We start from the raw sequence: 13006 nt of genomic DNA, 5'->3' as shown, positions 1-13006 counted from the left end.
AGTTATTAGTGGCCCCTTACAATGATGCACAGTGAGCGGCCCCTTACAATGATGCACAGTTATTAGTGGCCCCTTATAATGCTGCACAGTGAGCGGCCCCTTATAATGATGCACAGTTATTAGTGGCCCCTTATAATGCTGCTGCTGCCTCATTTAAAAAAAAAAAAAAAAACTATATACTCACCTCGTCCCTGCTGCTGCAGCTACTGCTCCTCAGCGTTGCCGGCTCTGCACAGTGACTTTTCAGGCAGAGGGCGCCTGCTAACTACGTCATGGCGCCCTCTGACCTGAACGTCACTGCCAGAGGAAGCAAGACAGCAGAGCGACGCGCAGCGGTGGAACGGAGGACAGGTGAATATGGCTCCTTCCGCTATACTCACCTCTCCTAGCATGTCTCTTGCAGCCCCCGTGCTTATTCCATCTTCTCAGCGCTGTTCTTCCTGCATACAGCGGTCACGTGGTGCCGCTCCTTACATATGCGCATATGTAATGAGTGGCACCACGTGACCACTGAAAGCAGGAAGAACAGCGCCGAGAAGATGGAATAAGCATGGGGGGCTGCAAGAGACATGCTAGGAGAGGTGAGTATGATCTCCTACACCCCCGCCCGGCCGACCCCCAGTATATGACTCGCGTATAAGTCGAGAAGGGGACTTTCAGCCCAAAAAATGGGCTGAATATCTCGGCTTATACGCGAGTATATACGGTGTATATATATTGGAAAAAGATTTAACATAGCCTATAAATTATTCATTCAAATCCATGTGATTTCTATGTTTAGTAGTGCAGTGGGAGGTCCTAGTCTGTGCCTAATAGCCTCCTATGTATAACTGTCTGTACTGATAGCAGTCAATCACACACGCTGGACCCCTTAACCCCCATACTTTTATGGATATAAATGTATAAATTACAGGTAATATTAAATACTTTCTCACAAAACTATACATCAATGTACCCAGCTCCTCCCATCCTATAAAATGCTGTGAGAGGTTCCTTTAAGGAATGAGATAACAATTCATAGAGCCCAGGAATTTTTTGTTATACAGTCCTGATACCTTACACAACTGTATAAGCTAAGCATTTCTGCCTTATCCCTGTGACTATATTACATGATGACCCATACCCAGGAATTGTCTGAATCTGTGCAGCAAGGGATAAGGAAACAGAAGAAGACTTAGACATAGTCATAACGGGAGCTGACTGTTTGTCTTTTTTAAACAATTGTTGGCTGATGATGAAAGAAACTGTAAAGCTATGGCCCCTGTTAGCAATGACTTCCTCCATTTTTTGTTTAGATACGCGCAAATGAGAGCTTTGTTGTTTCCTCCATATCTCATTTTCATTTTATTGTAAGCACACATTAAAAAGAATTGGCAATGACCATCCTTCCTTCACATAAATCACTCAGCTGGAAGCATAGTTTATTAGAAAATATCAAGTAACTTCTCGAGATGCTTCTCCTCATATAAGCCATTAACTGCAATAATTGGCCATATATATACAGTGGGTGAAATAATTATTTGATCCCTTGGTGATTTTGTAAGTTTGCTCGCTGACAAGACATGAACAGTCTATAATTTTATGGGTAGGCTAATCTTAACAATGAGAAATAGATTATCAAAAATAAAATTCAGAAAATCACATTGTATAAGTTATATAAATTTATTTGCATTTTGCAGTGAGAAGTAAGTATTTGATCCCTCTAGCAAACAAGATTAATACTTGAACCCCCCTTCTCGTGTACAGCACCATGGAATTAATGGTGCCATATAAATAAATAATAATAAAAAAAAAATGCTTGTTGGCAATCACAGCATTCAGATGTTTTTTGTAGTTGATGATGAGGTTTGCGCTATCAATAAGATTTTGAGGTTGGCGCTTGGCAACTCGCAGCTTCAACTCTATCCATAAGTTTTCTATGGGATTAAGGTCTGGAGACTGGCTAGGCCACTCCATGACCTAATGTGCTTCTTTTTGAGCCACTCCTTTGTTGCCTTGGTTGTATGTTTGGGTCATTGTCTTGCGGGAAGACCCAGCCATGACCCTTTTTTAATGTCCTGGCGGAGGGAAGGAGGTTGTCACACAGGATTTTACAGTACATGGCTCCATCCATTCTCTCATTGATGCGGTGAAGTAGTCCTGTGCCCTTAGCAGAGAAACACCCCCAAAACATGTTTCCCCCTCCATGGGAACGATGTTCTATGGGTCGTAGGCAGCATTTCTTTTCCTCTAAACACGACGAGTTGAGTTAATGCCAAATACCTCAATTTTTGTCTCATCTGACCACAACACCTGCTCCCAATCACTCACAGAATCATCCATGTGTTCATTGGCAAACTTCAAACCGGCCTGCACATGTGCCTTCTTGAGCAGGGGGACCTTGCGGGCACTGCAGGATTTTAAACCTTTACAGTGTAAAGTGTTACCAATGGTTTTCTTGGTGACTGTGGACTTTGGTCCCAGATGCCTTGAGATCATTAACAAGTTTTCTCCATGTAGTTTTAGGCTAATCTCTCACCTTCCTCATGATCACAGATACCCCACGAGGTGAGATTTTGCATGGTGCCCCAGATTGATGTCGATTGACAGTGATTTTGTATTTCTTCCATTTTCTTACTAGAGCACCAACAGTTGTCGCCTTCTCATCCAGCCTCTTATGGTTTTGTAGCCCATTCCAGCTTTGTGCAGGTCTATAATCTTGTCCCTGACATCCTTATAAAGCTCTTTGGTCTTGCCCATGTTGTAGAGGTTAAAGACTGACTGACTGATTAATTAAGTCTGTGGCCAGGAGTCTTTTATAAAGGTGACTATGTAAGACAGCTGTCTTTAATGCAGGTAACGAGTTGATTAGGAGCGTCTAACTGGTCTGTAAGAGCCAGAACTCTTAATGGTTGGAAGGGGTTCAAATACAAATTTCCCACTGCAAAATGCAAATAAATTTATGTAATTTATACAATGTGATTTTCTATATTTTTGATATTCTATCTCTCATAACATTGAGACTGTTCATGTCTTTGTCAGTGGGCAAACTTACAAAATCAGCAAGGGATCAAATAATTATTTCCCTCACTATATATACAGTATATACGGTCAATTATTGCTGTTAATGGCATATACACTGCTAAAAAAATAAAGGGAACACTTAAACAACAGAATATAACTCCAAGTCAATCAAACATCTGTGAAACCAACCTGTCCACTTAGGAAGCAACACTGATTGACAATCAATTTCACATGCTGTTGTGCAAATGTAATAGACAACAGATGGAAATTATTGGCAATTATCAAGACACCCTCAATAAAGGAGTAGTTCTGCAGGTGGGGACCACAGACCACATCCCAGAACAAATGCTTTCTGGCTGATGTTTTGGTCAGTTTTGAATGTTGGTTGTGCTTTCACACTCGTGGTAGCATGAGATGGACTCTACAACCCACACAAGTGGCTCAGGTAGTGCAGCTCATCCAGGATGCCACATCAATGCGAGCTGTGGCAAGAAGGTTTGCTGCGTCTGTCAGCATAGTGCCCAGAGGCTGGAGGCGCTACCAGGAGACAGGCCAGTACACCAGGAGACATGGAGGAGGCCGTAGGAGGGCAACAACCCAGCAGCAGGTCCGCTACCTCCTCCTTTGTGCAAGGAGGAGCACTGCAAGATCCCAGCAAAATGACCTCTAGCAGGCCACAAATGTGCATGTGTCTGCACAAACGGTTAAAAACTGACTCCCTGAGGATGGTCTGAGTGCCCAACGTCCACAGATTGGGGTTGTGCTCACAGCCCAACACCGTGCAGGATGCTTGGCATTTGCCACAGCACACCAGGATTGTCAAATTCACCACTGACGCCCTGTGCTCTTAAGACACAGATGAAAGCAAGTTCACACTTAGCACATGTGACAGAGTCTGGAGACGCCGTGGAGAGTGATCTGCTGCCTGCAACATCCTTCAGCATGACCGGTTTGGAAGTGGGTCAGTAATGGTGCGGGATGGCATCTCTTTGGAGGGCCACCCAGCCCTCCATATGCTCGCCAGAGGTAGCCTGACTGCCATTAGGTACTGAGATGAGATCCTCAGACACCTTGTGAGACCATATGCTGATGCGGTTGGCCCTGGGTTCCTCCTAATGCAGGACAATGCCAGACCTCATGTGGATGGAGTGTGTCAGCAGTTCCTGCAAGATGAAGGCATTGAAGCTATGGACTGGCCCGCCTGTTCCCCAGACCTGAATCCAATTGAGCACATCTGGGACATCATGTTTCGCTCCATACACCAACATCACGTTGCATCACAGACTGTCCAGGAGTGGGCAGATGCTTTAGTCCAGGTCTGGGAGGTGATCCCTCAGGAGACCATCCACCGCCTCATCAGGAGCATGCCCAGGCATTGTTGGGAGGTCATACAGGCACGTGGAGGACACACACACTACTGAGCATCTTTTCCTTGTCACGAGGCATTTCCACTGAAGTTGAATCAGCCTGTAATTTGATTTTTCACTTTGATTTTGAGGCTCATGGAGGCCACACACGCTACTGAGCATCATTTTGACTTGTTTTAAGGACATTACATTCCACTTTAATTTTGTGTGTGACTCCAAATCCAGGCCTCCATTGGTTAATAAATTTGATTTCCATTGATGATTTTTGTGTGATTTTGTTGTCAGCACATTCAACTTTGTACAGAACAAAGTATTCAATGGGAATATTTCGTTCATTCAGATCTAGGATGTGTTATTTGAGCGTTCCCTTTATTTTTTTGAGCAGTGTATATATTTATATTTGTACAGTCATCATGACCTAAAGTATTGGCACCCTTGAAATTATTCCAGAAAATGAAGTATTTTTCCCAGTAAATTATTACAATTACACATGTTTTGTTTGATTTATGTTTGTTTCCTTTGTGTGCATTGGAACAACACGGAAAAAAACTGGAAAAAGACAAAGTGGACATATTTCACACCAAAAGTGGGTCAGACAAAATAGTTGGTACCCTCAATTTAATATTTGGCTACACATCCTTTGGAATAAATAACAATCAATCGCTTCCTATAGCCAAGAACAAGCTTCTTACACCATTAGCATATTGGACCACTTCTTTTGCAAACTGCTACAGGTCTCTCATATTTGAAGGATGCCTTCTGTCAACAGCAATTTTAAGATCTCTCCACAGGTGTTCAATGAGATTTAGATCTGGATTCATTGCTGGCCACTTCAGAACTCTCCAGCACTTTGTTTCTGTCCATTTCTGGGTGCTTCTGAAAGTATGTTTGGGGTCATTGTCCTGATGGAATACCCTTGACCTAGAAAGCAAAACCAGCTTTCTGACACTGGGCACTACATTGCGAACCCAAATAATTTTTTATGATACCTTGCACGCAGTAAACGCACCCAATTTCGGAAGCAGAAAAACAACCCCCAAAACATCTTTCAACCTCCACCATATTTGATTGTAGGTACTGTGTTCTTCTGTTTGTAGGCCTCATTCCATTTTCAGTAAACAGTAGAATCATGTGCTTTACCAAAAAACTCCATCTTGGCCTCATTTGTCCCAAGATACTTTTCCAGAAGGATTTTGACTTACTCATGTACATTTTGTCCAACTGCAGTCTAGTTTTTATGTCTTTGTGTAAGCAGTGGTATCCTCCTAGGTTTCCTGCCATAGCATTATATTTCATTCAAATGTCAATGGATAGTGTGAGGGTAGACTGATGCACCTTGAGCCTGAAGGACAACTTATCCAACATCCTGACGATCCTACGTTCAGACCTTTCATCAATTTTTCTCGGTCATCCACGTCCAGGGAAATTAGCTACAGCACCATGATATCTCACACTTAAATTTGACTTGCAACTATTTAGCATATGATTAGTTATGCAGATTCTTGTCATGTCACTGCATTGTTACTGTTTTGCTCCTAAAGATCTAAATTTTAAATGTTATTACTTTGTTAGTAAAGCTACCTTTGGCTTTCAACACTTTCTGAATCCTTCTGGGCATGCTCTCGATCAGATTCAAACAGATGTCGGCAAAAATTTGATCTCACGTCTCCAGTACACGTTACCAAAGTTGGTGGCGTTGGGTATGTATACAGTTTTTTCTTCAATTCTACTCACAAGTGTTTGATTGGGTTGAGGTCTAAGGACTGTGGGGGCCATTCCAGCACCTCTAATTCATTGTCATTGAACTATTTATTCGCCAATCGCAACGTATGCTTCATGTTGTTGTCATGTTGGAACACTATGTCACCCTTTTCATGCCCATAGTACTTGAGTGTACGAAGTAACTCATCTTGTAGGATACTCACGTGTAGCTCAGCATTGAGACAACCATCGATCCTGGTCAAGTATCCAATAATTTTGTTTGTGAAACAACCTCATATCATAAGGCTTCCTCCACCGAACTTGACATTTCCTTCAATTTCTCAATCTGTTAGCCCCTTTTTCCCTTTTTTTTTTCAGACCCATTTGCATCTATCAGAGCCTAGTCTATTGACTTTTGGGTTATCGCTCCAAATCACCGGTTTCAAATCTTTAAATGTCAACTTTTTGTACTTGTTTGCAAACTCGAACGAACGCTTCTTATGACAATATTGGAGTTCAGGCTTCTTCGCCTTTTTTCGGGCCACCATTCCAGACTTATGTAACATGTGTCGCACGCTGCTTGCATAGTCCTCTGTGATCCCACTATTATGAAGCATATGAACCACCTCCACTGCCTTGTTTATCGTGCCAGAACTCATAGATCTTGGGATGAGCCGATCTGTTGACTTCAATATTTTGCCTGGTATTCTACCTTTCGACTTCATTTTGTATACTTCCAACTGTCCTGGCACTCACATGATGCAGTTTGACAATTTTCTTGGCCAAGAGACAGCTATCAATGAGCTGGATAACGCGGTTTCTCTTTTCTTGGGAAATCGTCTTCATGGCCGCTCCTCGATTCTAACCAATGACCTTTCACTTCAGAATAATAACACACTGAGCTATTAGGGAATGTGAGAACAGGTTGTATTTTGTAGTATTCAGGAAGAAAAATATTTTTCCACCAGCAGGAGCAAAACAGTAACAATGCAATGATGTGATAAAAATCTGCATAACTAATCATATGCTAAACAGTTGCAAGTCAAATTTATGTATGAGATAACCAAGATGATTTTCTACTAAATGATGGTACTCACGATCAAAGCAGTAGTGGATGATGAGATATGGAGCCTGAAAGTCAAAAGTTCAAAACATTGTTACCCCTTTGCGCTTCACTGTACAATGGTTACCATCATTTTGCTTTCTTCTGAGTAAATATGAGAAGAAATATGTTGAACTAAGGTTATATTTACATTTGGAGAAGAAATACAATGACCCAAAAATGCAACATGCTGATACATGTGAGTTTGGTGAGATCATTAGCGGTGTCCTTTTTACACAAGTATCTGTTGGAAATGCTTCTGTGAAAAATTGTAAATGTAGCACCACATGCATAAGAAACAGTTTCTGAATGCTGCTTTCATGGCATTTTCTCAAATGGGTTAAAAATCACTAGAAATACATGATATACACAGCATCATAAGTGTGTTTGTGTGTGGTGGTAGGGAGAGATATGGAGATACTATCAATGGGCATATCAACGCATCAGTATTTATATTTTTAATTATTTTGTACAGTTTATGGTGTTACACTGGCCTCAGAATGTGCAAAGTATTTCCCAGCATGATGAGGAATATGACCCATGCTACAGAAAATGACTTTTGCCATTGCTTACTGCAATAAACGAGAAGTGGCTGAGAACATTTATTCAATAAGTCACACGCCGAGTTAAAAAAGTTGCTTAAGTGCAGAAAAGGGCAACAGCCCTTTATACATGATTTTTGTTTGCTAAATTCAATTTTTCTGTACCTTTTAATAGACTTTCAATTGCCAACTTTATTTGAATTATTATTGTTTGTTTATTTATCTAATATATAAAGCTCAATGTGGGTGTGTATGTATGTATGTATGTCCGGGATTGGCATCCACACCGTCACAGCTACAGGGCCACGGGCTGGGTCACAGCTGCCGTGACATCTCCCAGTGAAGCTCATCGGGCCCGGTAACGAGTACCCCATAGCCCTGGGAGGGCGACCCATATGTATGTGTGTGTGTATGTATGTGTGTGTGTGTATGTCCGGGATTGCCATCCGCACCATCGCAGTTACAGCCACAAAATTTGGCACAGTCACACGTCTGGACCCAGAGAGCGTCATAGGCTATGTTGTGAGGCCAAATTTTAACCCTGCGCGTTCCAATTCACCAAACAATTTTGCCCCTATCTACATAATGGGGAAAAAGTGTATGTACATATGTATTGGCATCTGCACCGTCGCAGCTACAGCCACAAAATTTGGCACAGTCACACGTCCGGACCCCAAGAGCGTCATAGGCTATGTTGTGAGACAAAATTTTAACCCCGTGCGTTCCAATTCACCAAACAATTTTGCCCCTATCTACATAATGGGGAAAAGTGAAAGGAAAAGTGTTGGAGGCAAATTGACAGCTGCCAGATGTGAACAAGGGAGACTTAAAGAATGAGAGCGATGGCGCCAATCAGTATATACTGTACAGTTGCTAAGGTGGGGCCCTGACATGGGATACTCGCCGCACACTGGGATATGAACACACACACAAAATGTGCCACACACTACCATGTGCTTCTACACATATACCACCCTCAGCACACATTTCACCACACATACACCAACCTCGCCACATAAAAAGCGCAACACAAAAGTCGCCACTCAAAACTCGCCACGCTGTACCAGAGCTGTTTAAAAGATGAAAAATGAGCTGTGATTGGTTGCTATCAGCAACAGTTTTCTTTGTAGACAGTTGTGGTAACTGAGGCCTATTATTCTTATCATTTCTATGGTGTTATCGTCCTTCTGTAAAGCTGGAAATAACACAATTTATTTCTGTGCCAACACAGACCACCCTCTGACACAGACTGCAGGGGGAGCCCAGTATCACACAAGATAGGATTAGATACACGGCTCAGCAGTCAGTATCACACAGGATAGGATTAGATACACGGCTCAGCAGTCAGTATCACACATGAGAGGATTAGACACATGGCTCAGCAGGCAGTATCACTCAGGATAGGATTAGATACAAGGCTCAGCACAGTATCACTCAGGATAGGATTAGATACACAGCTCAGCAGTCAGTATCACACAGGATAGGAATAGATACATGGCTCAGCAGACAGTATCACACAGGATAGGATTAGATACGCAGCTCAGCACACAGTATCACACAGAATAGTATTAGATACACGGCTCAGCAGACAGTATCACACAGGATAGGATTAGATACACGGCTCAGCAGACAGTATCACACAGAATAGGAATAAATACATGGCTCAGCAGACAGTATCACACAGAATAGCATTAGATACACGGCTCAGCAGTAGGATTAGATACACGGCTCAGCAGTCAGTATCACACAGAATAGGAATAAATACATGGCTCAGCAGACAGTATCACACAGAATAGCATTAGATACACGGCTCAGCAGTCAGTATCACACAGAATAGCATTAGATACACGGCTCAGCAGACAGTATCACACAGAATAGGATTAGATACACGGCTCAGCAGTCAGTATCACACAGGATAGGATTAGATACACGGCTCAGCAGACAGTATAAACAGAATAGGATTAGATACACGGCTCAGCAGTCAGTAACACACAGGATAGGATTAGATGCACGGTTTTTATGTGCAATATAATCATTACAATTTGTTATAACTAACCACAGTTGGTTACTATGCCCAGGCAACGCCGGGCTCTTCAGCTAGTGTAAAGATAAAAACCATCTTTTCATCTGGAACAATTTGAGAGAGAGCCACCATTTTTTTCTGGTTACACAATATAGCCAACTGGAAAATTGCTCACACAAGTGAACAGCTGCTCGATTTGTGCACATCCTTGTTCTAGATCCACAGTCAGCTAACTTGATTGCCTCCTCAAACACTATAACAAATAGATCACAGACAGGTCACCAATTGTAATATACGCACTATACTATTCAACTAAAACACAGCCTCTGAGCCTCATGCATGACATTTTCATTGATCATTAATATAGTGGGCATGTAGGTCATAGAAAGCTGAATAAAATGATACCTTGATATCTGTGATCCAATGTTTTATTCCAGAGAAATCCACATTTATGTATAAATGAGCTGTTAAGATCTATGGGTCAAAACATAGATCTCCCTGAGAATCTGACTCCAGAGATTATTGTAAGTTAAAGTGGGCATTACCAGTGTGAGACATGTAACTTGGGAAAGGAGATTGTATGCCGTTACATGTCTCACACTGGTAACTCCACCTTTCATGTAAAACAAGCTATGGAGGCTGATTCTTAGGGAGAGCTATGTCCGGCCTGTAGATCTTAACGGCTCATTTATATATAAGAAAAAAAGTGGATTTCGAAACCGGATCACAGATCTCAAAGTGTCATTTTATTCAACTTCCTATGACCTACATGCCATACAGATGGTTCACTAGGGTTGATCCTACTGACAGATTCCTTTGTATTTGATTCAACAATACTACATTTTATGGAGAAATTAAATAATAAGCGAAAACTTCTATTCATGAAATCTTGAATCTGTGCTCCAGTTAAATATTATTTGTGCATTTTACACTTTTTCATCTGGCCATGTTTCCAAACATGCGTTACGTTCAGTGCCACGTCCATTCATGTGCATTCCTTCATAGGAGCTAATGACAAGTGACAGATTATCTCTTCATTTTCATGTGAATCCGTCTGGTCTGTAACCAGCACAGAACATCAGCATAACTGTACCCTTCCCATAGTCACAGCTCTTCCATCCAACAATACTTCCCACTCACAGATCTGTAGTCTGAATCCCAAAATAAATGCTGCGGCCTGGGAAAACTGTCACACCACCTTACCATCACGCTCAGATGGATTCAGTCCAGTACATCATAACTATTGCTTTACTAGTGCAGATGGAATGATATATACGTGTTTACATTACTTCTCATCTGTTTTATCTTGGTTTAGTCTTGCAGCTCGGTGCATGGCAGATTAAAAGCCATTCGAAGTCCTGTCATAGATTTCAAGGCCTGATGTAAATGTCATATTACGCAAACATTCGAATAGGAACTGGATCAGAATAAATATGGAAAAAATCTTTCACTCCAAACTAGGACAAAGTTTATGCCAGCCATCCGCAGCTTTGTCATCCAGTGTACATAAAGCTGAGCTCTTTCTTACGACAACTAAATATTAGGATGCAGATGGCCACCAGTTTATTGTACGTCAAGTCTCTCAACTCACTAGCATTTGTCCTCCGCAATTCAATACTATCCTACAAGTCTCAGGAAATGCTCTATTTAGCTGGATCTTACAAATTATGGAAAGAAAGATAATCATAGACATAATCTACATGGCTGATGTTATGTAGGCATGACCCCAACTCTAGGCGGTAATGAAAATTAGCCATTATACTGCAGCCAGGGTTGTATTCATTTATTGTATTTTGGCTGAAACAGACTGTCCCCATTGGGGCTCACAATATACACTTATGCCGTTGGAACTTGGAAGGAAAGTGGAGAATCCGGAGGAAACCCACGCAAACACAGGGAGAACATACAAACTCCTTGCAGATGTTGACCTCGGTGGGATTTGAACCCAGGACTAACAGTGCTAACCAGTGAGCCAACATGCTGCCCATCTACAGAATATTCCATGACTGTATGATTGGGGTCCCACCTCTGGGGGCCTATCTCATGCCATTTTGAATGTAGGGAGACATTTATGTAAAAAAATGTGTGAAATTGGAAACATTCTAAGCTGTTATTTCTGGTGATTCTCGTCCTGGGTGATTTAGGGAGGGGAAAAAGAATTAAAGGAAAAATCCACCAAGAATAATCCATTTTCCTTGGAGAACAGACATCTGAGAGAACCCTCTCCCATCAAATACATTTAAGCTTGTTTGCGGATTAAGAAAGAAAAAAAAGACAACAAGGTCTACTGAGAAAAAAGAAAGAAAGCTACCCATTAGAGAGTTCTAGATTTGTTAGACAGTGCCTAAAATTTTGGGGAATCATAGTTGTTCTGCCTTCAGTGGTGATTACACTTCATTTCTTGACTTTATTTTAGTTATCCTCAATTAGGGAATAGCTGATTATAAATGATCTTTTTCTCATTACATAAAAATCAATTCAAGGATTTTATGACCACCGGTCAAAAGTAAAGATTTTACTTGGAAGTAGCACTTAATGACTGTTGTATAAATCAATACCACACATGAAAATAAAATTCTATGGAGAACTGTAACTGTCATTGAAGCAAAATGTCCATGTCTGTCTTGAGCTCCTCCCTCCTTCTCCCTTTCCATAGAATCTTATGGGCACCAACTCTCCTATCGCAATAATGGGGAAATCTGTCTTCACTGAATACAGATTGCACATATTAACTTTGAACTGTGAGCGAGCGTTTTCTCTATGAAATGTTACAAAATTGCTTATTTTCCTGTGCACTACGGATTTCTGAAATAACAATTAGAACAGCACTTACTCTTGAGTAGATGGTTACCCATTGTTCCTATATGTAACAGGTGATGGGAGGTGAAGTACAGTTTTCCAGTATCAACTATACATTACCTATTTATCTGTAAAGTTCTTGATACATTTTTAACATACAGCGTAACATAATCTAGCAATCTAAATAAGGCTGCATTTTCCAAGCAATTGGGGGTTGACATAATTGGGTATTTACTGTTCTCCCAGATTAGACAATTTACTGTCAGGCTACCCTCTGCCCATGACCTGTAAGTGCCAAATTCACTTCTTATCATCTTCCATACGGAATGAAACTCTTTCACCTTAAGCTGTGATTGGAATGTTCCTCCTTTCCATTGTAGATTAGGAGTTTATCAGGAGACAAGCGCAGAAGAAAAATTCTTTCAATGTTTTCATAAATAATATTTTTCTTAGCAACAATGTGAAATGA

General features: G+C 41.3%; 1 protein-coding gene across 2 annotated transcripts in view; it reads right to left on the bottom strand.

Annotated features, from left to right (window-relative positions):
- The window catches only part of CAV1 (caveolin 1), an 83186-nt gene that overhangs the window by 9440 nt on the left and 60740 nt on the right, over window positions 1-13006 (bottom strand). Inside the window, exon 3 of one of the 2 annotated variants that reach the window (XM_073573342.1) lies at window positions 7169-7202. The exons of the other annotated variant lie outside the window; for it this stretch is intronic. Coding sequence (XP_073429443.1) covers window positions 7169-7202 — 34 coding nt within the window. The remainder of the gene's footprint in view (window positions 1-7168; window positions 7203-13006) is intronic. 2 annotated transcript variants of the gene reach the window in all.

This window comes from Dendrobates tinctorius, unplaced genomic scaffold (genome assembly GCF_039654945.1).
Source record: "Dendrobates tinctorius isolate UK_male_01 unplaced genomic scaffold, ASM3965494v1 ptg000035l, whole genome shotgun sequence".
NCBI lineage: Eukaryota > Metazoa > Chordata > Amphibia > Anura > Dendrobatidae > Dendrobates > Dendrobates tinctorius.
The sequence above is the reverse complement of the archived record's forward strand: the minus strand, read 5'-3'. Positions and strand labels throughout refer to the sequence as shown.